This window comes from Megascapheus bottae, chromosome 6, assembly GCF_031878675.1.
Source record: "Megascapheus bottae isolate mThoBot1 chromosome 6, mThoBot2.hap1, whole genome shotgun sequence".
Taxonomy (NCBI): domain Eukaryota; kingdom Metazoa; phylum Chordata; class Mammalia; order Rodentia; family Geomyidae; genus Megascapheus; species Megascapheus bottae.
Window position 1 is genome coordinate 77,178,152 of NC_143514.1, and position 27,701 is coordinate 77,205,852.

The 27,701-nt window shown below is 50.7% G+C and overlaps 1 protein-coding gene across 2 annotated transcripts; it reads right to left on the reverse strand.

Annotated features, from left to right (window-relative positions):
• Positions 1-1,697: 1,697 nt before the first annotated feature.
• Mfn2 (mitofusin 2) lies at positions 1,698-27,588 on the reverse strand. Of its 2 annotated transcripts, XM_090335799.1 has the most exons (20): positions 27,385-27,588; positions 26,275-26,408; positions 25,793-25,878; positions 22,078-22,256; positions 19,104-19,239; positions 15,836-15,998; positions 14,618-14,742; positions 13,463-13,571; positions 13,247-13,354; positions 11,997-12,150; positions 11,717-11,784; positions 11,455-11,576; positions 9,924-10,050; positions 9,460-9,564; positions 8,426-8,528; positions 7,791-8,011; positions 6,740-6,895; positions 5,084-5,280; positions 4,030-4,164; positions 1,698-2,270 (listed from the first exon to the last, which is right to left on the reverse strand). In XM_090335799.1, the coding sequence occupies exons 4-20, from the start codon at positions 22,250-22,252 to the stop codon at positions 2,201-2,203; spliced, it is 2,274 nt and encodes a 757-aa protein (XP_090191925.1). In that variant the 5' UTR covers positions 22,253-22,256; positions 25,793-25,878; positions 26,275-26,408; positions 27,385-27,588; the 3' UTR covers positions 1,698-2,200. The 2 variants fall into 2 exon arrangements, with proteins under 2 accessions (XP_090191925.1, XP_090191926.1); XM_090335800.1 differs by lacking the exon at positions 25,793-25,878.
• Between the last annotated feature and the right edge of the window lie 113 nt (positions 27,589-27,701).

Genomic DNA, 27,701 nt, shown 5'->3' on the forward strand with positions numbered 1-27,701 from the left:
GAAACCAGGAGAGTGGGGTGAGGGCTGTCATGGGGGACTCAGGCCACAGAACTGGGAGAAGGAACATGAGCTGAGCTCTAGGTACTAAGGCCACCTTGGGCTACTGCCCAGAAACATTGTAGAGGGCAGAGGAGGGCAGGGGTCTGCCCAGGGTGGTGAAGTGAGCAAAGGCCAGGGTCTAGGAAGACCTAGGAGACCGGAATGATGGATGACAGGAGGCCCTCCTTGTCTACTGTAGCCTGGGCATCTAGGAGGATGAGGCTGGGCTGGGAGCCTCTGACACAGTGGAGTAGGCAGGCAGGGGTGGTGCCTCAAAGGGGACAGGTGAGCAGGGGCAGAGAACCCACTTCCCAGGGCCCTTCAAAAGAAAAGGGGGTGAGAAGGTGGTCCCAGCAAATTCTCAGAAGGCAAACTGGGACAGAGGATCTGCAGGACTCCATCTGGGAGTCCTGGCCTCTGTAGGTGAGGTGGGCATTTGTTTTCAGGCTGGGCGGCCAGGTGCCAGTGGGCTCACACAGGGTTCCAACTGGGTTTTATTTTACTTTCCAATATTATCAGCAATGGTACAGGAGTAATTCAGACACATAGATCACCTTACATACGCCAAAGGGAAAACTCACTGCGTCAAATAGGTCTTGTGCTCCAGGAAGTGAACATAAAAACAGCAAAGTCAGCAGCGATAAATCAAAGTGCCTTGAGCCACACACTTCTCTCAGAAACCATCTCTCATGTGGTAGTACAAACTTCATTTCCCTTACTGTAGAAGAAGCTCAAAATTTCACTCAGTCCCAATGGGCTACACTGAAAACAAATTCATTTTTATTCTAAATAGTTTTGCTTTTCAAAAAGAACACAAATTCTTTGGGACTGTGTGACACTGATTCTCCTAACATGCTTCAAGGTGACCCCATCGGCCCAGGCTGGCACACTCACCCTTCATAATCCCACGTGATGACAAGCAAAGCAGGTGGCAAGAGCAGTCCTCTGGGACTACTGCCACCTCCCGCACTCGGGACCCACTGTGGGTCTCTTTTAGGAAGGAGGTAAGCTCTTGTCTCAGCAGTCGCTCTGCTCGGCCTCTTCTCCAAAAGCTCATCTTTCTGGGATGGTGTACACTGGCAACTAGAACCTTCCCCCTTTAGACCAGTGGCAATTCCAAAACATTTCTCAAAGTCAATATGAGGCCCAGTATATCCGAAGAGGCTGCGAACTCGTGAGGGTAAAAGGCGGGTGGGTGGGAGAATGGGGGCTGGGTTCCCCAAGCTGTGTGGCTGTCATTTGCAGTCACCAGCACAGAGAACCAGTGGCCAAGGGTAGCTTGAAGCAAGGTGGGGATGCAAACTAGCAGGTGGGATGGGGGCTCTCAGGCCCACAAACCTCTCAGCACAAGTCTGCTGGAGGCCCTATTCTGTATTAACTACATTCCCCAGCCATCCTGGGCAGGGACTCCTGCCCCAACCTGATGCCCAGTCTCCATCTTCCACCATCCCTCCTACTACATGCTTTAACCGCTTGACTCAAAGCAGCCTTCACCAGGCTGAGGGCTGAAACCAGAACGAGGGACACAATGGCAAGAAGTCCCTTCTCCTTCGCGGTAATCCCCTCCCCAGCTCTGACAGTACCACCTGCTCTGACACCCAACAACGCCCCCTCCTCTGAGCTCCTTCCACTACTCTGGTCCCCTCAGGCACATGTCCTTATCAAGACAGAGCACTGAAGCTGAAGCCGGCCACACAATACAAGTTACAGTCCTGCCAGATGAGCCTTGCTGGAACTAGGTCGGATGCTTCTGGAAAGGAAGTTCAGTCACTCCAACGTAGCCTCTGGGTTCTGTGCACTGAGGTGCAAGGTGGGCAGATTTGTATGAGTGGAGAAGGTAGGGGTGTGTGTCTGATCCCCTGAAGGGCAGGGCTGATAGCTGAGATCCCTCATCTTCAATGAAGGGACCCTGAAAGCAGAGAAGGGCCTTGCCACGACTCCTTGATATATGCTCTCTGCTTGATGATACATCTCTCCTTTGGGGTGGGAGACAGAGGGTCTTCCTGCAACAGCAGGCCAGGGGCTGGGAGTAATTGGTGAAGGATTCAAAACAGCAAGAGACAGTGGGTGCTTTCTTCCTCTCCAGTAGTGGCCAGGGACTCAGGCACATGCCCTGGGGGCCGAAAGCTCCGTGGGTGGGTGGCCCCGCCCCCAATGCCCACTATCTGCTGGGCTGCAGGTACTGGTGTGTGAACATGTTGAGTTCGCTGTCCAGCCAGCCAGCTTTATTCCTGAAAAGACATGGTTACTTGGTACCAGACCATCCAGGCCAGGTCACGCCAGCACCCTCTGCCACAGGCCCTTCTAAGGATACTCTGGTAGCCCCTCTCCCTACCTCACCCCCATCCCCAGCCTGGGCTCTGTCCCTGAGCTTCTTTTGATGTACACAGCCACAGCTCCACCTCCAGTGTTTTTGGTAATTTATTGGAGATAAGAGTCTCATGGACTTTCCTGCCTCAGCTGGATTTAAACCATGAACTTCAGATCTCGGTCTCCTGAGTACCTAAGTAGTTATGGTTACAGCATATAGATGTTTTGTTTTATTTTGGTTTTTGGTGCCAATACTAGGATACGAAATCAGGGCTTTCTTGTTTGGCTTTTTCTTGTCTTTTTTTTTTTTTGTGTGCCCATCCTGGTGCTTGAACTTAAATGAAGACTGCCTGTCCCTAAGCTTTTGTGCTCAATGCTAGCATTCTGCCACTTGGGCCATAGCCCCACATTCCCCATGTTTGGCTTTTTAGAGGCTGACTGGAGAGAAGAATCTCATAGACTTTTCTGCCGGTGTTGGCTTTGAATTGTGATCCTAAGATCTCTGCCTCCTGAACAGCTAGGATTACAAAGCATCCACGCCTGGCTGCCTTGGCTTTTTCACTCAAGGCTAGCCCTCCACTATTTTTTGCTGGCTAACTAAAGATTAAAGTCTCAAAGACTTTTCTGTCCAGATGGGCTTCAAACCAAAACCCCCAGACTTCAGCCTTTGAGTAGCCAGGCTTACTTGTATGAGCCACCAATGCCCAGCTTCCAGTGGTCATGACCCTCTTTATCCCCTTTTACAGATGAGGAAAAGAAAGACTCATGTCTGTTTTCCTGAAGTCCAGGGGCAAGTCCGCACAGGAAGCCAGCTTTACTGCATGACAAGTGCAGACTGGGCACCAGCTCACAGTGCTGCCACAAGCAAGCAGCAGCAGAGCAGTCTCCCCAGAGTGCCCCTGGGAGGGGGATGTCTGCCTGGACAATGAAGGAAAAGTCTGCCAATCTGATGGGGGCTGCAGCTGACACCCTTTGGCTCTGGCCGCTGGGGGCCTCTGACATCAGAAGCAAGACAGGAAGTACAGATGCCCACGTACTGATGTGATCATGCTTTCATCCACAAACCTGCAGCAGTGGCTGTCGTGAAATCCTACTCCCACCTCACAGGTAAGGACAATGAGACACTGGAGCTGCGGAAGTGCTGGACTGGAAGCCAGGTCCCCACCCCTCCCACTCATGTTCTTCCCAGCAAAGTGGTGATGGAAGCTCTGTGCATCCAGAGCTTCTGTGCTCCAGTCCCATCCCTGTGGGTGGACATAGTGCTTTCTGGCCTCAGAGAGAAACTGGACAAGGTATGGGCAGTGGGTCCAGAACAGAGCCTGCTGGTACCAAGTGCACATGTGCTCCACATCCCCTGTGCCATTTTTCATGGTTTGTCTTCCTGTTCCTCAGGGCTGGTGAACACGGAGCAAGATAGCACAGGTACGGCGCTAGGGCTGCATGGCCTGGGCCTACTTTGCCCCTAACTACAAGCTCACAAGGGCCATGTAGATGTGTCCTGCTGAGCTTCCAGTGGTGGCACTACCTGTCCCCATAACTCTCTGACCAGTATCTGCCAAGTAAGCTCAAGTCCGCCCAGAGATACAGGTGTCTACTTTCAAGACACAAGACAGCAGGTGAGCCCCGAGCTCCTGGGCTGCAACCTGGGCCTGCTGCTCACGCCCTCTAAGCCAGCCTCACCTGAGCAATTTCGCTTTGCTCTGGAGTGAATCAAGAACTTCAATTTTCTTGTTCATGGCAGCAATCTCCTGCTCCAGGTTTTCCCGAGTGACATCAACTTGCTGGCATAGATGTGCAAATGTCCCAGACAATTCCCTGAGGGAGACAAAGAGCTGAGCGTGTGGCTTTTTAGGCAGGTTACCTTCAGGGCCAATCTATCCAGAGCAGGGCCTGCCACAGCCCAGCAGCAGCTCCTCCCTGCACACCAGACCTGCTTTGGGTCATTTACTTCGCCTGCTGAAATGCTGAACCCTGACCCCAGCCCAGCGGGGCATGAAGTGAGGGGACAAGGCACTACCCTCCAAATTTCATCTGTGTCCTATTCTGAACGGGGAGACCCCAACGAGACAGCACCTGGCCCAAACACCTGGAGAGATAAATGAAAAGGTAGGCTGACGTGGCCGGCGGAGGAGCAGGATGGAGCACAGATTGGGGAATGGGTCCCTCAACTCACAGGGTACCATTGTTTTTTTTTGGTTGGTTAGTTGTGGGGCTTGAATTCTGGGCCTGGGCACTGTCCCTGAGCCCTTCAGATCAAGGCTATGGTTCTACCACTTGAACCACAGCATCACTTCTGGTTTTCTGGTGATTAATTAGAGATAAGAGTCTCACAGACTTTTGTGCCTGGGCTGGTTTTGAACCGCATACCTCCGATCTCAGCCTCCTGAGTAGCTAGGAGTACAGGTGTGAGCCACCAGCACCCAGCTATGAGTAGGTTTCAATCTAAGATTTCACTGCTGCAGTCACAGCCCAGGACCCCTCAAGGGCCTTTAAAACCACATTCTAGGCATGTGCCTCCTCTTCCTGTTTCTCCCCCTTGGGGAATTGGGACTTAACTGGGTTCAGACCCAGGACACTAGGTGGTCTGAGACCCCTACTCCCATCCCCAACTTCAAAGCTGATAAGGCCCAGGACCCAAAATGCCTTGGACCCTGTGGTTCCCATGTTTGGCAGGAAAGGGACTCAGGTGACCCCACCTAGAAAAGCATCCTCCCTTGGGACCAGGGCCACTCACTGCTGGACTTGGTGGCTGCAGTTGGAGCCGGTATAGCTGATGATGAGCTGCAGCTTCTCGCTGGCATACTCAACAAACTGGCGTTTGAATGCCCTCTCCTTGGCCTTGGTGGTCCAGGTCAGACGCTCATAGACATAGAGGAGGCCATACAGCCCAAAGGAGAGGGCGATGAGCCGCCAGCCCACTGCCTTCCACACCTGCAGAGAGTCAAAGTCAACTGGGAACAGAGGATCTCTGTGACCCACCCCTGTCCCCTTGGGCCTATCACTCCCAGGACTGCCCCAGAGCTTCAACCAAGGAGATCCTCTCTTCATATCTCCTTTGATCCCATGGAGGCCAAGGGGGCGAGGACTATCTCTAGTTGAAAACTAGGGAATCTGGGTGTTGGCCATGAGACATGATGTATGCCAAGTGTGGGTTAAGACCAAAGCTGTGAGCTAGGTAAGCAGGTCTGCATTGTCTTGCAGTGCTGGGACTAGGACCCAGGGCTTCATGCATCCTTGATCACAAAGCTACAACACTAGTCCTGCTGGCACTCCACTCTGTGACAACCACCAGCAGCTCCTGCTTCAGGAGCTGGCTGGTCACAGAGCTTAGAGCTGGGCGTCGAAGTATGTCCTGCCCATCATCTGGCTAGGTGACTTCAGGCTACTTTCTTTCTTTTCTTTTTTTGCCAGTCCTGGGCCTTATAACTCAGGGCCTAAGTCCTGTCCTTGGGTTTTCTCAAGGGTAGTGCTCTACCACTTGAGCCATAGCACCACTTCCAACTTTTTCTATGTATGTGGTACTGAGGAATCGAACCCGGGTCTTCATGCATGCTACTTTACTACGAGGCCAAACTCCCTTCATGAGTGGACCCTTCAGGCCACTTCAGGCCACATAAGTTTCCTTGTTAACCTAAGAGACATGGCAGGGGACTAGGAGTTTGGCCTAGTGGTAGAGTGCTTACCTAGCATGCACAAAGACCCAGGTTCGATTCCTCAATATCACATACATAGAAAAAGTTGGAAGTGGTACTGTGGCTCAAGTGGTAGAGCTCTAGCCTTGAGAAAGCCCAAGGACAGTGCTCAGGCCCTGAGCTCAAACCCAAGACTGGCCAAAAAAAAAAAAAAAAAAAAGGAAGAGACATGGCAGGGTCATGTGGATGGACACATACAGTGAAGAGCTCCATAAGCATTGAGTGTCAGTGTCTCAGCTCATGGCAGCTGTCATGTCTGCTAAATGGAACTAGAGCATGTGCGACCTGTGGCCTGAGGGTGGGGCTGTGCACAGGACAGTCACGCTCTACCACCAATCCACCTGTTAACATGCACATATCAAGAAAAGCTCAGGTCTCAGGGCTTTCAGAGTCATGTCTTCTGTCAGGACATGGGGAGATCTGCAGTGAACTGCAGGGGCAGCCTGCTCCCAAGGCCTTGGGGTAAAAAGTGGGGCGAGGCCTAAGGCTCAGCATGGCTGCTTTTCCACTTAAGCCCCATGTGTGCATTTAACAAGCCACCACAGGTGTTCCTCATCTGGAGAATAGGAGCAGTGCTGAGCTTCCTTTGACAGTCCATGCCTGTCAGAGAGCTGAGGTCCCCAGAGGGCCATCTCCAGCATGGGGGCCTGGCGTTCCCAGCCTGGCCCTGCTCCCTTCCTGAACAGGAGTTCACTCACCACTCCTCCAACCACAAGGATGCCCATGGAGGTCCTGGATGTGAGAGAGGCCAAGCCGGTAACCATGGAGACCATGAGTTCCTCCTGGGTGAGCGAGCCCTGTGGCAGTGGGGGCATGCTGGGGTTGGCAGGCGTCAGGGGCACAGGACGCTGAACCTGGGAGAGAGGCAGCAAAGGGTGAGAAAGATATGGCAGGTTTCTGGTTCAAATGAACCCGCAGACAGCCACGAGGCCAGGGGAGACAGGACAGAAGGAGAGAATGAGCCAAGCACTGACTGTAATCCTGCTACTCGAGAGGCTGAGATCTGAGGATCACTGTTCAAAGGCAGTCCATGCAGGAAAGTCTGTGAGATCTTTTCTCCAATTAACCACCAAAAAAGCTGGCTCCAGAGGTAGAGGACTAGCCTTGAGCATAAAACTTCAAGGACAGTACTTAGGTCTTGAGTTCAAGCCTCGAGACCAGCAAACACACATATACACAAAAAGTGGTACTGAGGATTGAGCCTGGGGCATTACACATGTAGGGCAAACATTTTACCAATTTAAGCCATACCCACTTTTTTTTTTTGTCAGTTGTGAGGTTTGAACTCTGGGCCTGGGTGCTGTTCCTGAGCTCTTCAGCTCAAGGCTATCACTCTACCACCTGAGCCACAGCACCACTTCTGATTTTCTGGTTGTTAACTATAGATAAGAGTTTCATGGATTTTAGTGCCTGGGCTGGCTTTGAATCACAATCCTCAGATCTCAGCTTCCTGAGTAGCTAGGATTAATGACGTGAGCCATGGCGCCCAGCTCCCATTTTTTAAAAAAATGTTTTTTTAAGTATTCAGTTACTTTAAAATTAGAAAAACAACTCAGCTCACATTTGTAATTAGAGTAAGTCTAGGCTGAGCTATGGCAATCATATGGCTGTGGCCACACAGAGGCCCACAAGGCCACCACGGTCTGCTCTGGGGCCCGCATAATACAACAGAGTACAACAGAGCGCGTGTCTGCTGGCAGGGGACAGCCTGACCTCCCTCAGGGCCCCAGGGGGAGGAATGCTGCTTGCCTGGTCATTGTAGCCCATCAAGGCCCGACGGCTGTTCTTGGGGCCCAGGAACCTATTCACCAACATGGTCCATCCCAGAGAGAAGTGGAACTCTATGTCCTCCTGAAAGTCAGCACACAGCTTGTCACAGTTCAGATCGTAGCTGAGGGAGAAGCACTGGCGAGGGACCAGCATGTCTATCTGATTCCGCATAGACACAGGAAGGAGGGGCTTCAAGCCATCTGTCAGGGACACAAGTGGGGAGGGAGCACATCAGCCAGGCCTGGGCCACACCAGTGCCACACCACAGCAACAGTGGCCCTGCCGCTGCTGCCAGAGATGCTGAAGCCACGCTGCAACAAGTGGGCCTACGGGACAGCCTCACTGTGTCAGGCCTGCCAGCTCTCCCAAGAGCTATGCAACCCAGGGCACCAACCTGCCAACACTCGGGCCTCGTGTACCCGCAAGACCAGGCTGAAAGCCCTCCGCCTGTGAGGACCCATGGGGCAACCCGGGATGGTTTCTCCACTCTATGCATAGAATGAGCTCGGGACACACCCAGACCTCATGGGTGCAACGTGAAATCATCACGGAAGGTAACATCTGACCCCAGGCAGTCCCAGCGGTCCAAGTCCCCAGCTCTCCTGTGCACTGACCTATCATGTCCTGCTGCATGGTCTGTAGGGAGCTGGTGATGGCTGTGGAGCAGCGGTCAGACATGTTTCGGCCCAGCCCTTCCTCTATGTGGCGATGCAGTTCCTGCAGCAAAACAAGGAGGTTAAGAGAAGTAGCAACAGTCTCCCAGGAATTCCTTCTGTGAGTTAAAGGATGAGGAGGCAAGAGGCTGGCCAGCCAGGTCCACCAAGGGGGCCCAGGAATCTACCTCCATGGCTGGGGCCCTGACACAAGCTAGCCCGGGACACGTCTGTATAGTGACTCTGACCAACAAAGAATTCCAAGAACTGACTCACGTTTTTCCTCCTCCTCCTCCTCTTATTTTATTTATTTATTTATTTATTTTTGTGGGTCATGGGGCTTAAACTAGGCCTTGGTGCTGTCCCTAAGCTATTCAGTTCAAGGCTACCACCCTACCCTTGAGCTAAGCCCCACTTCCCGTTTTCTTTTCTTTCTTTTTTTCTTTGTTTTTTTTTTTTTTTTTTTGGTCAGTCCTGGGCTTGAGCTCAGGGCCTGAGTCCTGTCCCTGGACTTTCTCAAGGCTAGAGCTCTACCACTTGGGCCTTAGCACCAGTCCCAGCTTTTTTCTATGTATATGGTACCAAGGAATTGAACCCAGGTCTTCGTGCATGCTAGGCAAGCACTCTACCACTAGGAAAAACTCCCAGCCCCCCCACTTCCTGTTTTCTAGCAGTTAATTGAAGATAAGAGTCTTAGGTCCTTTTGTGCCCAGGCTGGCTTTGAACCTTGATCCTCAGATCTCAGCCTCCTGAGTAGCTAGGATTACAAGCATGAGCTACCACATCTGGCACACATTCTTTTTTTATCCTGCTAGTCCTGGAGCTTGAACACAGCATCTGGGCACTGTCCCTGACCTTCTTTCACTCTATCATTTGAGCCACAGTGCCACTTGTGGCTTTTTCTGTTTATGTGGTACTAAGAAATCCAACCCAGGGCTTCATGCATGCTAGGCAAGCACTCTACGATTAAGCCACATTCCCAGCCCCTGACTCACATTCTTATAAACCTTGAGAACCACAGGAGAGGGGTGGAAATCCATCTGGTATTCGTCCACCAGCACAGAGAGGCGCCTGATCTCCTCGGCCATTGCTGTCGACACCTACAGCCAAAGGAAGCACTGTTAGCAGTCCTGCAGCAGGAGACGATAAGAGTCTCCTTTGCTGCAAGCAGAAGTCTCTTCTGCTCACCTAGGGAACCAAAGCTTTAGAGGCAGAAGGATCTGAGCAACATTCAGCTGACCCACAGTAGAGGCCCAGAGGACAGGCCCTCACCCAGCTCCCTGTCCCATGATGGGACAATGGAAGCCAAGGAGAAGCTCTGTATTCCTGAAACAAAGCTGCCCCTTCCCTCCAAAAAGCTCTGAAGGTTCCTACCACAGAGATCTTACTTGCCATCTTTCCAGCATCTTGGACTCAACCCTGTGACCAAATGTTCCCACAGTGCCTCCTTGTTTCTCACCTGTCTTTCTACTTCCTCCGTAATCTGCTTAATTCGAAGTTTATAGTCTTGAGCCAAGAGCTCCAGCTGTTTGTCGATAAACCTCAGCCGCTCTTGCCGTTCTTCACGCATTTCCAGGCAGTAAACCCTGAGAGCCAAGAGTGCTGGTCAGAAGACCTGTGGTACCTGATGAGCAAGCAGGGTCGCTGGGAACCCCCTTAACCCACCATGGTCCTGCTGGGGGCAGGCTCCCCACGAGAACCCCAGGTACCCCTTCTCCTTCTGGGAGGGAGGGAAACAAGGTAGTGAGAAGAAGGAAAAAGTTCCTCCAACTAATATGGGAGAAAGAATGTCCTATCTTTTTACCATCAGGAAATGGAAGGGCACTACTATCTACCCGACACCTGGGAACCATGGAACTGTGGAAGGGGAAGCTAACAGGCCGTGCTCAGGTAAGGTGAGAATAGCTGCTCCCAAGACCAACAAAGTCAACTGAAGGTGCACCGCCACTTAGGCACACAGTTGTGTATCTAGGAAGCAGCCTTAGAAAGCCTTACAGAGGGACACAAAGGGACCCACACATGTCCACTGTGTGGGGTTTGCAGCACTAGGAAAAGCAGGATATAAAGACTTTCTTAGGAAGCTGAGCACCACTGGCTCACACCTGGAATCCTAGTTCCTTAGGAAGTTAAGGTCTAAGGATTGAAGTTCAAAGCCAGCTGGGACAGAAAAGTCCATGAGACTTTTTTTTTTTTTTTTTTTGGCCAGTACTGGGGCTTGAACTCAGGGCCTGGGCATTGTCCCTGGGCTTTGCTCTACCACGTGAGTCACAGAACCACTTTTGGCTTTTTCTGTGTATGTGTTGTTGAGGAATTGAACCTGGGCTTTTTGCATGCTAGGAGAGCACTCTACCACTAGACCACGCTCCTGGTCTCCATGAGACTCTTAACTCCAGTTAACCTCCAAAAGCCAAAAGTAGAGATATGGCTCAAGTGACAGAGCTCCAATCTTGAGAGAAAAACTAAGGGAGACTCAGTTCAAGTCCCAGTAGTGGCATGAAAAAATGTCTTACAAATGTGCTCAGGTTGTGTAAGCCTGTAATCCCAGCACTCAGAGGGCTCTGACAGGAGGATTGTGAGTTCCAGGCCCATCTGAACTTTCAGCAAGAACATATCTCCAAAATAAAAATAAGTAAATAGGGGGTGGGAGGAGGGAAAAGGAGACAAAAACATGAGAAGGGTTATCAATGTGTGAGAAGTAATGTACCTACTATCTGGCAAATATAACTGTAACCCCTTTATACATTACAATAATATAAAAATAAATAAATAAATAAATAAAAATTTTAAAGTGCGGGGCTTGAAAATGGCTGCAATAATCCACAAGATGAGGACTGGAGTTCTCTACCACAGGTGCAGCTCTGCCTAGGCCAGCAGGGTGATCATGCACATGGGGTACCCCTCCTTGTCAGGCTGTCTACCTTCCTCTGACATGGCCTGGGTGTACCAAGGCAGGGTAACACACAGCCATCTTCCAGCACATGGGCTCTTACCGCTGCTCCTGAGCTGAAATGTGTAAGGAGTCCATGATGAAGCGAACGGCCTCTGCAATCTGCTTGGCCCGGACTGTGTGCTGCTCAAACTTGGTCTTTACTGCTGATTGGGAGATGCATTCCTAGACAACACAGGGGTGCAGAGGAGGAAGATATCAAGAGGACCTATGCCACAGGCCAGGCTCTGGCTTTTACTGCCAAGGACCTGGCCAGTGAGACATTGGAAGACATGGAATTGCCCACACCAGAATCACAGGCTTACCTCAAATCTTCTCTCAAAATTCTGAAACTCAAACATCCTCACTTGAAAACCTTCAGCAAGAGCGCCCCCTAAGAGAATTGCATGGAGTTAGCTAGGAAATAGCTTGGCAGGAGAGGAAAATGAAATCTCAGAGCCACACCCAGCAAGCACTGCCCAGACAGAAGGGGCCTCACACCCAGCTCAACTCATTCCATCCCTGGGAAATTCCCAATGCCTGACTCAGCGGAGACCCAGCGTCTGGAACCTCAGGGAAGCAGAGGGCTCTCCGCAGTGTGTTTACCTCCTTCTGGCATGCCCTGGGCTTTCTGGATCCTGGCATTGAGCACTTCCTTGGCAGACACAAAGAAGATGCGGTCCCCGGCCTGGGCTCGATCGACCACACCCAGCTCATCCACCAGGAAGCTGGTGCAGCGTTCCATGTGCTGCCGCCGCACCTGAAGCCCAAGCAGAGTATGACTAGAGGGGACAGGGACTCCTGCTGAAGCCCATAGCCCCCACCCATTTATTTTATTTTATTTGCATTCCTGTGAGTTTGAAGTTACTAAGCAGGTGCTCTACCACTTGAGCCATGCCCTTCAAGTCCCTTGGCTTTATTTTCTGAGATATAGGGCCTGCCTGGACTGTGATCTTCCTATTTATGCAGCTGGAATGACAAGTGTGTGCACACACCACTGCATCTAGCTTTTTATTGGATGAGATGGAGTCTTGCAAACTTTTTGACTGGGCTGGCTTCCAATAACAATCCACGTGAGCTCTGCATCCAAAGTAGCTAGGAATATGGGTATAAGCTACGGTGCCAGTTTTTTTTTTTTTTTTAATGGACAATATATTCACATGGTTCAATACTCACAAGGCATGAGCACACACACACACACACAAAGTGAAAGGTCACTCCTCTGCTCTCTAACACCAGGAACTGATGTGAGGAGTGAGAGGTGGAGGGGCAGGTTGTGGCATAGACGCCTCTGAAAAAGTCTACATGTGGGTTCTACACTGTCAAGCAAACTCCTTCCAGGGCCTGTTTCAGACAGAATGAGTACCTCAGAAAAGCTCTGATGCCCTAGACTGTTCAGAGAACTCAGGGTCAACCACTTTCTGTAGACACACCCCACATAGGAGCTTTGAAGTTCCCCCACGAGTCTACTCCCTGCGCCACCAGACGGTGAGAAATGGGCTCACCATCAGCCAGAACACGCTGGATACAGTCAATCCAATCTCCTAGCCTTTTCCTTTCACTTCACACAGTTGAGAGTTAAGAAGCAGTATTCTCCACCCCTCCTGTAAGCTTTTCTCTTGAAGTCTTTCTAAAGCTGAGCCAATTCTGTATGTAATCATGTTTTATGAAACAAAATGAGCGCCTACCCCAACAAAGACACAGGCTAGGGATGCTCTTCAGGCTAAGTAGAAGAGGGGAAGGCAGAAAGGGGGGTTTAAGGTGAAGGGGGGAAAACACTGCAGGGACACTGAGGAGTCCAGCCACCACACTAGTTCACAGAAGCCACCAGATCCAATGTCGAACGAGGTACCCACCTCCTCCATGTACTCAGGCTCAGAGGCAGATGCATCCCAGCGGTTGTTCAGGATAAAGATGTTGGGGCGGGAGAGGCGCTCACTTACTTTGTGGAAGAACTGCTTCTCCTAGAGGGTGACAAGACCTCAGTGGAGGGGGACATGCCAGGTAGCTGCCACCCCGCCAAAGCTAGCCACCACCCCTCCAGGCACATGGGGACGTAAGTAACAAGTTACCGTCTGCATGAGTGTGGACTCTGAGTTGGCCACCAGCACAAACACATCAGCGTCCAGGCAAAACTTGTCAATCCAGCTATCCAGCTCAGTGGTAACATCAATTCCAGGGCTACAGGTGACAGGAGTAAACCAACACTGTCATTCAGGGATCAGCCCTCTATTATTACTACAAACAGCCCTGGGGCCTGGGACCTAGCTGGATGAGAAGGGTATGGAAGGGACGTAGGCCTGCTTGGTCCATGTTGAGGCATTCTTACTTCTTGTCTCATGTCACTCCAGATTACTTGCAAATGGGAGTATTTGGTGACTTGCATCTATCACTTCTACACAAAAGTAACAACTTATACTTTTGTGTGAAGGATAGCCAATGTAAGTAAATGCTACTGTGCTGTATTTCTTGATGTGGTCATAAAGTGCTTACAAAGCAGGGACACAAGTGTTCCTGAAAGAAGAATAACAGCCAGGCATGGGAGGACATGCCTATAATCACAGCTACATAGGAGGCTGAGATCTAGAGGACTGCAGTTCAAAGTCAGTCTAAGCAGAAAAGTCTGAAAGACTCCCATCTCCAAAATAACCAGCAGAAAGCTATGCTAGAGGCATGGCTCAGTTGGTAGAATACCAGATGAACAAGCAAGCTAAAGCAGAGCAAGGGCAAGACCCTGAGTCCAAATCCTGGTACTGGGGGAGGGGGGGAGAAGGAGGGGGAGGATATAAATACAAAGGCTTGAAAGAATGTCTCAAGTGCTAGATTATCTGCCTTGCAAGGAGGAGGACTACCTTAGGTCTGATCCATAGCAACACACACACACACACACACACACACACACACACACACACGCACACACGCACACACGCACACACACACACAGTGTCCACCACCAAATGCCCTCCCACAAGACAAAGCACCCAGGCTGGAGATCAGGGATGGGACTAGGAGCCCTTCCTGCTCTGAACCCCAGCATCCCACTCCAGGGACAGCTGCAGGGCACCAATGCTGGAGAGTATGATGAGGACACAGGGAGAAATGAGGATTCAGGAGGATCTAGTTGAGTCATCTGAGAGGCAACAATATGCAAGCCAAAGCAAAGGCAGAACCCAGGGGACTCAAACCTGGAGCACAGTGCCCCAGGAAAAAGACTCCTGCCCTCTCACCTGTCCATCAGCACCAGATCATCTTTCAGCAGCGGGCACTTGGAGTTGGGCCACATCACACTCACAAGGCTACCAGCGTGCAGCTGCTCATCTTGGTGCAAGGCGTGGGCCAGCTGGTTCACAGTCTGATGGGGGAGGGCAGAGAGCAGGCTGAGGAAGAGCCACCCGCCAGAGGTCCCATGCCATCTGCCATGCACAGCACAACCCCAACTGTCTACTCTGTGGTAGCTGCCCACCTGATTATTCTTTTTATTTCACATACAGCTACGAGCTGGGAGCTGTCAAGAAGAACCCACTTCGGGCTGGGCACTGGTGGCTCTGTAACCTCAGCTACAGATTTGAGAATAGAGGTTGAAGCCTAGGTAGGAAAGTCTGTGAGACTCTTTCCAATTAAGCACCAAAGAAGCACCAAAAATCTGTGACTCAAGTGGCAGAGTGTTAGCCTTGAGTAAAACAGCTCAGGAACAGCACCCAGGCCAAAGAAAAAGAACCCACTTCATTCCCCTTTGAAAGCTTCCTTCTAGTATTACTGAGGCTGAATTTGTTCTGCATTGGTTTGATTTTCTTCATTTTTTTCTTTTCTCTCCCTCTCTCCACCCCCCCCCCCCCCCCTCTCTCTCTCTCTCTCTCTCTCTCTCTCTCTCTCTCTCTCTCTCTCTCTCTCTCTCTTTTTCTCTCTCTTTCTTGAGTTTCATTTGCTCAAGGCCAGTACTCTACCACCTGAGCCACAGCACCACTTCCAGCTTTTTCTGTGTATGTGGTACTGAGGAATGGAACCCGGGGCTTTATGTATGCTAGGCAAGCACTCTACCACTAAGCCACATTCCCAGCTCCATATTATTTCCTAATGAATCAAAATGAGCACCTGGCCCCAAAGGGGAGCTGACTGAATGTGCTGCCTATCAAAAAACAACAACAGCAACAAAACTGTGTCAGCCTTGGCTGGCATGGCAGAATTCCAGAGTGAATAAGGAACTTATCTCCTGGCAGCGTCCCAAGGAAGACCAGCGTGCACCCGCCTCCCTGTGCAGTCAGTGCTCAATGGATTAGCCTGCTTGGCCTCAGCAGGCCAACACAGCTGGACCTGTGACCCTCCCCCACTCTCTCACATCCTCCATAGAGCAGGTGGAGGCAGGGAAAGGCAGGAAGGAGCTGGTGCCCCTACCAGGTGGGTATGCTGCTTGCTCCCAGGCCAGGCTTGAAGCCCCTGGCACCCACCTTGACACTCTTCTTCTCCTCTGAGCCCTCTGTGAGGAGGAAGGCATCGTGGCCATCTGTGCCCCCCACCCGCAGGAAGCAGTTGGTGGTATGACCAATCCCAGAAGGCAGCACTTTGTCCCAGAGCATGGCGTTGATCACGGTGCTCTTCCCATTGCTCGTCCTAGGAGGAAGAAGAGCAGTCAGCACACGTGGGCTTCCGCAGGCCACACCTCTGCTCTCCACAACGCCACCAGTGCCCGGAGAGCACAGAGAGGAGGGCTCCTGCTTATGAAGGTGCCCAGGCAAATGTCCCTCAGCCTGAGCTGGTGCTGTGCCCCGGCTGATCACTTCAGAATGCTCGGCCAGGGCTCCTGCAGTGCAGCATCAGCTCAGCCTTGCAGCTGCCCTTGAATCAGCCACCAGCCTGCAGTAGCTGGCATGGAGACTGCTACCTCCAAGTACAGCCCACTCTTCCCCAAACTTTACTGAACTTTTACCCCCTGGCCTCCAGCCCTCCCTGAACCCCACCCCTCCCTGAACCATGACCCTCCCTGGAACCCCACTCTGGACTAACTTCCTATTAGCCCCCCCCCAACATGAAGTAATCTATTTTCAGGATGTAGAACAGAACCTAAGGATCATGGAAATCACCCTGAGATAGAAGAGGACAAGGGACCAGGAGAAGAATCTGAACTGAAGTAAGCAGGAAAAGAGTCCTGTAAATGGTCCAGATGGCTGAAACAGACAGATGCCATGTAACACTGAAGCACCAGGTCCTAGGAAATTCACTGCATTATGTGGTCATGAAGAATACAGAATTGCAATGGGGTTCAACTCCTGCTAGCTGTGGTCCCAGTGCTCAAGCTGAGTGAACCTCCCTGAGCCAGGAATCGAAGACAGCCTGCTCAACACAGTGAAAGCCCATCTCAAAACCCACAGGGAAATGGGAGCGGTAGTCCTCACTACCCACTATGTTGAACATGAACTATACAACTTGCGAATGAGGCCAGGCGCCAGTGACTCACACCTGTAATCCTAGCTCCTCAGGAGGCTGAGATCTGAGGATCACAGGTCAAAGCCAGACTGGGAAGGAAAGTCTAGTGAGACTTATATCTTCAATTAACTACCAGAAAACTGGAAGTGGTGCTGTGGCTCAAAGTGATAGAGCACTAGCCTTGAGCAAAAGAGCTCAGGGACAGAGCCCAAGCCTCTAATTCAAGCCCCATGACAAAACACACACACACACACACACACACACACACACACACACACACACACACACACACACCCCAAAACACAACTTGTGAGCGGGGGCAGGAGAGAAAAACTGGGATAAAGCAGGGAATGGGTAATATTGTCCCAAATGGAATGTACTCATTACCTGACTAATGTAATTGTAATCCCTCTATACATCACCTTTATAATAACAATTTAAAAAAAAAAAAAAGGTGGGGAGTTTGGTCGAATGATAGACTTCTTATCTAGCATGCATGAAGACCGGGGTTTGATTCTTCAGCACCACATACACAGAAAAAGCCAGAAGTGGTGCTGTGGCCCAAGTGGTAGAACTCTAGCCTTGAGAAAGCCCAAGGACAGTGCTCAGGCCCCAGGACTGACAAAACAAATAATAATAATAAAATAAAATAAATAAGGATAAGCCAGGAGCTGGTGGCTCATGCCTACAATCCTAGCTACTCAAGAAGTTGAGATCTGAGGATCACAACTCAAAGCCAGACTGGACAAAAAAGTCCCCATGAGACTCTTATCTCCAATTAACTACTCAAAAACCTGAAGCAGCGCTTATAGCTCAAGTGGTAAAACACTAGCCTTAAGCACAAAGAGGCTCAGAGACAGTACCCAGGCCCTGAGTTCAAGCCCCACAACTGACAAAAAAATAATTAAACATTTTTAAAATTCCATGTGGAATGTCACTTCACACCAGTAGCACAGGAAAACTCAGAAGGCTGACACCTGAGGACTGATATTCAAAGCCAGTCTAGGCAGACAAATTCTTGAGAATATCTTCAATTAACCAGCAAGTAAACCGAACTTGAGGTGTGGCTAAACTGGTAGAACATTAGTCCTGAGTGAAAAAGCCAAGCAAGAACAAGTCTTGAGTTCAAGCTGGATCTAGTAAAAGTGTACACACACACTATCAAAAACCTCATCTCAGGGTGAGGAAAGAAAGAAGCAAACTCAAGTCTCAGCTTCTCAAGGAGCTATTATGTCTTCCCTTTCGTTTTCTTTTTCTTTGAAACAGCATTTCATGTGTAACTCATGTTGGCTTAGAACTCACGATCCTCTGTGTCATTGTCCTGCTTCTGCCTGTCTCCAGTGTGAAAATTACAAATGCATGACACCTCATTTCTCTTTGTTTCCTTTTTTAAAAATCAAGATTGCACATGTAAAATAAAACATGCAACTAGTTGTCTTTGAGTCTGTCTCCCTCTCCCCCCGTTGGTACCAGGGTTTGAACTCAAGGCCTCACCTCATGGTTTCCATCAGTTACTGTTTACAGCTAATGGTTACCACTTAAAGCCACTCCTGAGCCCAGCATTTTCTTTAGGACTTTTCTGCTGGGCTAGCTTTGAATCAGATCCTTCAGGTCTCAGCCTCCCAAATAGCTACAGGTGTGCGCCACCAGTGCACAGATAGTTTATTTCTCTTAACAAGCTGATCCAGCTTCTTGCTAAGCATACCATATTTCTATCTTCTTTTCTTTGCCAGTCCTGGAGCTTGAACTCAGGCCTGGGCACTGTTCTTGAGCTTTGGCAAGGCTAGTGCTCTACCACATGAGCTACAACGCCACTTCTGGCTTTTTCTGTGTATATGATACCAAGGAATTGAACCCATGGCTTCGTGCATGCTAGGCAAGAACTCTACCACTAGGTCATATTCCCAGCCCCCCTGTTTCATTCTTTATGGCTGAATAATATTCCATTGTGTATATATACATACACATTATCTTTATCCATTCATCTGCTGATGAGTCACAGCTGGTTTTCATATTTTGGCTACTATGAAAAGGGATAGATACAGTAAATATGGGTGTGTGGATGCCTCTCCTGTATTCTCAGTGATTCCTTCAGAGGAGTGGTATAGCTGGACCATGTGACAGTTTTAATTTTAGTTTTGAAGACCCTCCAGACCCTGATTTCCATAACGGTGGGATTAGCTCTCACCAACCATGTATAAGGGCTGCCCCTGTCCCACAGAGGGGCTCCCTCCCCTGGGCTGCTCCCTCCCTCCCAGCCAGGAAGAAACCCTGAGCTCCTCCAGGACTCACCGGCCAAAAAAAGCCACTTTCATGTGCCGCCGAGCCAGCACCTCACTGATGCCCCTCACTCTAGACAGGTAGCCTTTGACGTCCAGCACCTGTTCCTCTGTGGTCACCGGGTCCAGTTCTGCATTCCTATAAGTATCTGGAGGCAGAGAGGAAAGTGGGTTACTGGAAGTCACAACAGTTCCATGATCACAAGCCTGGAGAGGCCACCTGAACCCCAAGTCTGCCTCTGTGGTGCCAGCTGTCACTGCGCTGGAGCTCTGCTCTCAACTGTGGCCAAGATGTAGCCAGCGAAGAACGGGGCTGGGGAATAGCCTGGATCCCATGATGGTGGTGGCTGCCTCCTAGCCATGTGATACCAGGAAAAATGAGTGTTTGCAGGTTTTGGTTTCTCACCCCCAGAACAGATATCACAGCGGCTTCTACTTCACATGACAAACTCAAAGGCCCCGCAGCGGGTCTGAGCGGTGGAGTGAGAGCTGCCCCTTGGCTGAGTAGCCCAGTCACTTGTCAGGCATGGTCTCATAGTGTTCAGGGCACAATCAGTTACTGGCAGAAGCAGGATTTGAACCAGGCATCCTGGCTGTGGAATCTGGGCTCCTAATCATTTTGTGTCACTTCACCAGGTCCTTCCTGACTGGGCCCTCCTGGCCTCTTCCATCCACTTTCTTCCCCTCCTGGCCTCACTTATCACACTCTCACTCCAAGCCTGCCAGCTCCTCACCCTCTGGGCTTTGACCATGAAGCAATCTGGCTCACTCCCACTTGGCCTCAGGATTGTGGAGCCCAGAAGCCCTCCCTGACTACACCCCACCTGAGAAGAGTAGGCCCACCTTGTCAGTGTACCCACAGCACACTGTACTTCTCCTTTCCCCTCTAAACACTTCCCTTTGTATGGCTTGGCTGTCTAGCTCGCCTGTGTGTACCCCACAAGGGCTGATTGAGCCATCCCAGCACCAGACAAGAACACCAATGCTAGCTCCACGAATGGGTGTGTGGATCACTGCCACCTTCCCACTGGCCTCACAGGGAACAGCTAGGAACCCTTACAGAAGCAAGCCCCAGGCAAGGTCCTAGCCTGCATCAGCAAGGCTTCACCTGAACACACTCTTACAAACACCAGAGTGGCAGGCCCCAGCCTGGAGAATGCTCCTTAGGCATGCAGAGTATGTCAGGGGGCATGTTAGAAGCCAATGAGCTAGTACCATGATAGGACGTGGCTAAGCCAACGCCCAGCATACCAACACTCCTCCCATACACAGGTGGGGATATGGGAATCGCCTGGGCAATGCCCCTGGGAGGAGATTGGCCACGGGACATGTGAGCCAGGGCCAGCAGGTGACCCCCCTCTCACTTTCTGCCCAGGTGGGAAGCAGGCCCTTCCCTCTCATCCCCTCCTCGGAGCAACTGCAAATATACTCAGGCTTGCTTTGCCCTTTCCATCCCTGTGACCAATAAGCAAGAACCTCAGAATGTCCCAGGGGGAAATTACGACACAAGTGTGTTTGTCCACAGCGTCATCTAAGGAAGTGACTCAGGCCCTCACAGAGGTTGGACTGGGCTCTAGGAGACTACAAGCCAGGCCACCAGTGTGGCCTAGTGGTAGAGTGCTTGCCTAGCATGCACAAAGCTCTGGGTTGGATTCCTCAGTACCACATACACAGAAAAAACAAGAAGTGGTGCTGTGGCTCAAGTGGCCTTGAGAAAGCTCAAGAACCATGCCCAGGCCCTGAGTTCAAGCTCCAAGACTGGCAAAGAAAAAAAGGGAAAAAAAATATGAGGCTGAGAGCCTAAATGGCTTGCTCTGCATACGGAATCCTAGCACAGGGCCACACAGAGCACAGCCACTGCTCATTCAACCTCAAACCATATACCACTAAAAGTCAACAGATACTTAAGGAACACTCTTAAATCAAGCCCCACACAGAGGGAAGGACACAGACTGGTGAATGAAACTAGGCATCGATTTTTTTTTTTTTTTACAGGAACTCCAATATAGCAGCCTGGCCATGTAAGGCGATGAGAAGTTAAGAGGCCCTAACTGAAAGCAGGCTTTCCTTGCTGACAGAGCAAAGATGAGAGACTGGGCTCAAATTAGTAACAAGCAGAAAAGGAATGGGGGCATAGCTTCCTATTTGTAGTTCTATCAACAATCTAAAAATAGCAGAGAAGGCTCCCAGCCTGCCTGGGATAACCAACACTTGAAGCACTTGGTATTATGGCAGCCAGACCTGGGCCGAAGATGTGGGCCATGGAGGTAGAGACACCTGGGGAAGCCAGCTTGTCACTCCTGAGGTATCGGCTCTCAAACCTGAATCCACTGCCTTCTAGATGGAAATAGGATCCACCTACCCTTCATGACCAAATCAATACACATACATGGAAGTCTTAATTCTTTTTTTTTTTTTTTTGCCAGTCCTAGAACTTGAACTCGGGGCCTAGACACTGTCCCTGAGCTTCTTTTGCTCAGAGCCAGGACTGTACAACTTGAGACACAGCACTACTTTCGGCCTTTTCTGTTTATATGGGACTGATGAATCGAACCCAGGGCTTCATGTATGCTAGGCAACACTCTACCACTATGCCACATTCCCAGGCCAGAAGTCTTCATTCTTTTTTTTTTCGCCATTCCTGGGCTTGAGCTCAGGGCCTGAGCACTGTCCTTGGACTTTCTCAAGGCTATTGCTCTACCACTTGAGCCTTGGCACCACTTCCGGCTTTTTTCTACGTATGTGGTACCGAGGAATCGAACCCGGATCTTTGTGCATGCTAGGCAAGCACTCTACCACTAGGCCAAACTCCCAGCCCGGAAGTCTTCATTCTTAATAAGCTATACTTGTGTCCTCCTCTTGGGCCAATCTCCTTGAGCCCAATCCACAGAGTTCCAAGCACAGAGCACAGCTAAGGGTGACAAGCTGCCCGAGCATGAGCTCCCCAAAGGCCCAACGGGGCCTGGCTGGGCAGGTGACTATCTTACCTTCAAGGAAGGTGGCACTCTCCTGGATGTAGGCTCCCAGCTGCTCAAAGATGCCATTGATCTTCTTCTTGGCAGTAACAAAGTGCTTCAGTGGGGACGCGTTCACCTCAGCCATGTGTCTCTTGTCCTTCTTGACTGTGACGATGGAGTTGCACCGGGAGAAGAGCAGGGACATTGCGCTGCAAGGAGAGACTGTGTAAGGCCCAGAGACTCTCCTGCCCTATATGGGGCTTTTCTAGGGGCATGGCAGGGATGAGAGAAAGAACCAGGACCAGTCTGGCTCCCCCGAGAACACAGGGCCCTCTAAGCCTTGCTCAGGTAAGACCCAATGTGTCACAAGGAGGTCTCAGGACACTTGGCCCAGTCTTCCTGTCACACCTGTGGGCACACAAGCACCTGGAACCAAAGCCTTGAGTTCAGCTCTACTGCTGGCAATTCCTTGCCTGCTCAACAGGGCCCAACACCTCACAAAGAGACGAGGAGGAATTACAGGTAACACGTAGAAAAGATCTGACTTATCTCCCATCTACCATCCATGTAAGGAGAAGCACCAGACAGCAAAAACAAAGTGACACCACCATCTTCCCAATACTCTGCTGCCCCGGAGCACAGCGGCCCTAGTTCTAAACGGGCTTGGCATTGGTATCTTTTAGCAGAGCTTACGTGCACTGTTGAAACTAAAGGAAAAAAAAGAAAAACCACGATGACCATTTGGGAGGGGAGTGGCTAGCACTTTAACCACTTGAGCCACAGATCCACTTCAGACTTTTTGCTGGTCAACTGGAGAACAGTCTTTCAGATTTGTCTGCCCAAGCTGACTTTGAATCACCATACTCAGATTTCAGCCTCCTGAGTAGCTACGATTATAGGCCACCAGACTGCAGCCCATAGCTGCCATTTTGTAATGAGCACTGTTCACATTTTGTTTATGGAGTCTCTCATTTATGTGTGTCTCTTGCCTTTTTTTTTTTTTTTGCCAATCTTGGGGCCTGAACACTGTCCCTGAACTTTTGTATTCAAGGCTAGTGCTCTACCACTTAAGCCACAATTCCACTTCCAGCTTTTTGGTATTTCACCGGAGGTAAGATTCACGTGGACTTTCCCACTCAGGCTGGTTTTTAACTGCTCCTCAGTTCTCAACCTCCTGAATAGCTAGGATTATAAGCATGATCAACAGCACCCAGCTTCTTGTTTTCTTTTATCACTGACTTGATTACAACATTCTACATACCTTTAGTCAACGGTAATGAGGACAGACATAGAAAGAGGGTATGGCTGGGAACACTGGCCCCTAAAAGTAGAATCCTGCCTTGTCCTCCTCAGAGTTCCAACCACAAAGAACGCTATCTCCCCAGCACAGTCTGCAGACCCTGGGAAGGGAAAAGGGAAAGGCTCCTCGCTGGACGCCTTAGGCGCATGTGCAGCCGTTGTGTGGCAAGTCCTCACCCTCCCTAGTCACCGCATCTCAGTGCCACTGGCCCCTGCTACACTTATCTCCAGCTGAGAAACAAGAAGGTGTTATTCATAAGCAATCACAGGAGAAACTTTCAAAGGTTGCAGAACAAAGCCTTGAGAGGCAGACAGAAAGCGCATCCAGAAAAAGCCTATCGACTGAATGCCAGAACTGATGCTCAGGAATCAACCTCCTTAGGTGGGCAGACAGAAAACTCCACACGGAGATGCTACGGTAAGCATGCTCAAACCCACTCTTTCTCCTGCAGTTACAGTCCCCATTTGCTTCCCCTCTCCTCCTCCAGTGAACATCACAACTATGAGAAGTGTCTTAACCAAGAAGACAGCAAGGCCCTGAGCAAAGGCACCAGGAATAGAATGACTCTTCAGCTCCTCTCAGTCAGAAAAGAAGAATCACTGAGATCAGGGGTCACGGGGGAAACAAAAGGGTTTGGGATGGACAGCATATCATGGATCTGAGAATGAGGCAGAGCTGGGTGCAAGTCAGGATTGTCCTCTTCATGGGCTGTATGAACTTCAGCAGGTGATTTCACCTCAGAGCCTTGGTTTCTTCATGCGTACAAGTAGAAAGCAACATTCTGAGCACACAATGAGAGCCCAGAGGTACCTTCAGATGGCTTAAACCAACAATAATAATAAACTCCACAAGCAAGATCACAGGATGTTCCCCCACCAACATCAGCCTTCAGGGAAGGCAAAGGCACAAACCCACCACTCTCCTACCTGTTGCCAGGAGACCGGCAGTGCCCAGACCTGCAAATGACTTGCTTGCAGGAAACAAGTTTCCTGAGAGCAAGCAGGCTTTTTGAAGCAAGTGCTTCTAAGTCTGATCATTGCCTTCAAGCTCCAAGGACACAAACACAGAAGCACTAGTGTTCCAAGTGTGAGAGTCAAGGGCATGCGCACTAGTGAAAGCTTGGTTATAGGTTACAGAGTTACAGGTTACAGGCCTGCTGGGCATTCAGCCCATCCAGGAACTACTCTGCCCTCACACTACCCGCCATGCACTCCACCACACGAAAGCTGCCAGTGATGTCTTTATGTTGTCAGACTTTTTTTCCTCTGGCCTGCCATATTCCGAAACTGAGGTTCTGCATTTAATCCTGCTTTCTGCCTGGAATCCTCTCTCTTTTTTCACCCACTAGGTCCAGTCATACTCAAGTGAGCTCAATTGTCACCCACTCCACACAGGACACACAACCTTACCTTTTTTTTTTTTTTTTTAAATCATACCCTACGTCCCTACAGAAACCTACAGAGCCTCCAGAGAGCCAGTCATAGCCAGAGTTCTGGGGTAAGTACAAACTCCCTAGGGGGAGCCATCTCACACCTGCCATTCCTGAACACACAAACTCACTTTTTCCTACAAAGCAGTTTCCTGCTAAGTTATTTGATGAGTCAAGAGTTAAAACTGAATCCCTCCAAAGAGCAACTAGATATATACAAACGCACAAAGTTACAAAATACAAAAGCCACAACTGGGCCCCACTATCTCAAGGCTTTGCCTGCCTGGCTCTCCACTCTCCCAGAGTGGTGAGAGGCAGCGGGCTTCCTGTGCCTGTTCTGGAAAGCCCTCATAGGCCCCAGGGCAGCACAGGGCTGACCACAAGCACACGGGGCCTGTCCCCTAGACACAGCTGAGGCAGAGGGCCCAGTTCCAACATAGTTACACACTAGTTGACACACTGAAGCATCTGTGTCAGCCTCGAGGTGCTTTGAGACCCTGGCTTCAGAGCATTTTCAGAGACATTTTCCGAAATGGACACAAGCTCACTGGGTGCACCCACAGTTCCACAGTATAAAGTCAATGTAAAGCACAACATGCCACCAAACCTCTCCACGGGCACACGGGAACACAATAAATGCTTGGGAAGAGATTTAAAAACAGAGTAGCCAGTTTAAAAACTGAGTGACCATATTTGATCCGCACTGAACAAACATATTCAATAAAGACACTTATCTTCTCGGTAACAAGCTTTAAAATTCTGAATCCTATTTGGGAAAAGTTCATCTATTCTGGGGAGCAGTCCCAATGATTATTAGCCTTAGCCTGGAAACAAACTGAAACAGAACAGAAGCTGCTAGTGCTACTCCAGTTGATCAGAAGCTTTGCCTCAACCTAGGCTATTTATTAGTTGAGGAGTATTAAGTATTTGGGGGTACAGGCAGAGCAGTAATGCAATGCACTACCAGGTGTGTTTGGATCCCAAGCAGTGTCCCGGAATCCACATCACCTCCTTACCCAGTTTTATGTACAGCCAACTCCTAGCAGGGAAAATAAAACGGATCCACGGATCGTCTGCTGGCACAACTGGAACAGAGGAGATGCTGAGAAATTGAAACAAAAGAGTATACAGGGTAAAGGGGCAGGGCAGACTCTTAGAAGAGCTGTGATAAAGAGCCAACCTCTGCTGGGTAAAGAAGGGGAGGAGAACCAGTGCAGCAGAGAAACAGATAAGGGAGAAAGAGAGACTAATGCCTCAGGAAGCCCAGGAGATGCTGGCCACTTTCTCAACTGTCTACCAACAGGCTTTCAGTGGTTACTGAATGCCTGTAGGAGTGGAGAAGACGTACAGTAGTTTTCTAATTTTTTTTTTCAACAGTTTGGAAGCACCAGCTCTCAGCAACAAGGACCTCATGAGGACCCCTCCAAGAGACCTGGCATCCAAGGACAGAGGCAAGAGCATGGGCCTTCTAACTCAACCAGATCCAGTAAACACTTACTTTTTTTTGGATGGTAAGAAACCTTCACAGGGTGGGCATTGTGCACATGGCTGGAGTCAAAAAGATGGAAAGAAGTTGATTTCTCCTCTGTGCTGTTTCAGATTGTGGTTGGCTCGTGATTGTGTTGACTCCACCTGTCTCGGTGTATAGGAAATTAAAAGAGGTCAACAGAAGGGGCAAAAGAAATCAAGTTATGCACAGCAAGTCTAATCAGGTTTTAAAGCCAAACAAACTCATCCCCGAGGGAAGCTTACTCATCGAGGCACTGGGAAAACAACCCAAAGGTGTAGGAACAACCCTGGGTGTGTACAAACACATGTTTAACCATGTGCTGGTGCAAGGCTTTAGGGAGGGAGGTCCCCTGCAGGGGCCCAGGCCAAGGCACACAGAAAGCCAGGAAAGAGCTGGAGGTCCCAGAACCAGGGCAAGGCCTGGGCTTGGTTAGTGGTGAACAGCCAAAAAGAGATGGGAAGGGTGACTGGAGGAAGCAAATTGGAACCGACTGAACGCCAGAGGGTCCCATGAAGAATCTTCATTCTCTATTCTAAGGGACGATCAGAGCCCTCTTCTGGGAGGAGGGAAAGAGATGATGGAGAATCAAAGGAAGACAGCAGCTTTGTCTTTCCACATCCCCCGAGCGTCACGGTGGTCATCATTTTCTGTGCTAGGCCCCAGGGTTAGGGCTGAACAGGGACAGTCCCTGTCCCCAAGGGCCTTACAGTGCAGGGTAGGGGAAGACAGGATGGATGCAGTGGGCGTCCAACGTGGGGAAGGGCAGGGCTCTCGGGCAGTGAGCAGAGACATGGAGGCAGGGCAAAGAAGGGGGAAAAGATGAAAAACGAGTAGGAGACCGGGGCAGGGATGCGGCTGTGACTGCAGGGAAGCGAGGGCGACGGGGCTTCCTGGGACCCCAGGCCCCGGTGCGGCGACCCGCCCCTCCTCCGGGCCGCCGAGGGCCCCAGGCTAGGGCCGGAGCGTGGGGAGGACACCCGTCTGACCTTCTCCGGAGGCCCCGGGTCCCCAGAGTCCCACCCGCCCAGGCCGGGCTGCTCAGGACTCTCCAGGTCGAGGCTGGCCGGTCCCACCATCCCGGCTCGCTCGCCCTCTCACCTTCACCTTCCCGGCCTTGCGGCGGCCATCACACCCACTACGTCACTTGCGAGCGCCTCCCTGGGGAGAGGCCGGGGGCGGGGCCGGCGGGCGCGCGCGCGCGCGTCACCGGCCGCTGCAGTGTGGCTGCTTCGCCTAGGTAAAGCCGGGAGATTCCGAGATCCGGCAGTTCACCCCGACTCCTCCTTATCTTAAGGTCCCGTGGCTCCGCGCTTCGAAATGCGCCTCGGTGATCCGGTTCACCGCGTCCCGAGTCGATGACGTACAACACGCAGTGCAAGGTGGGAGTTGTAGTTTGGGCCGGCGTCTGCCAGGGC

Coding starts and splice junctions, on each gene's coding strand:
- Mfn2 (XM_090335800.1), bottom strand. CDS start 22,252: ATGTCCCTGCTCTTCTCCCGGTGCAACTCCATCGTCACAGTCAAGAAG. Junction 13,572..14,617: donor GATCTGGTGCTGATGGACAG/GTGAGAGGGCAG, acceptor TGTCACCTGTAG/CCCTGGAATTGATGTTACCA. Junction 12,151..13,246: donor AGCCTGAGTACATGGAGGAG/GTGGGTACCTCG, acceptor CTTGGGCTTCAG/GTGCGGCGGCAGCACATGGA.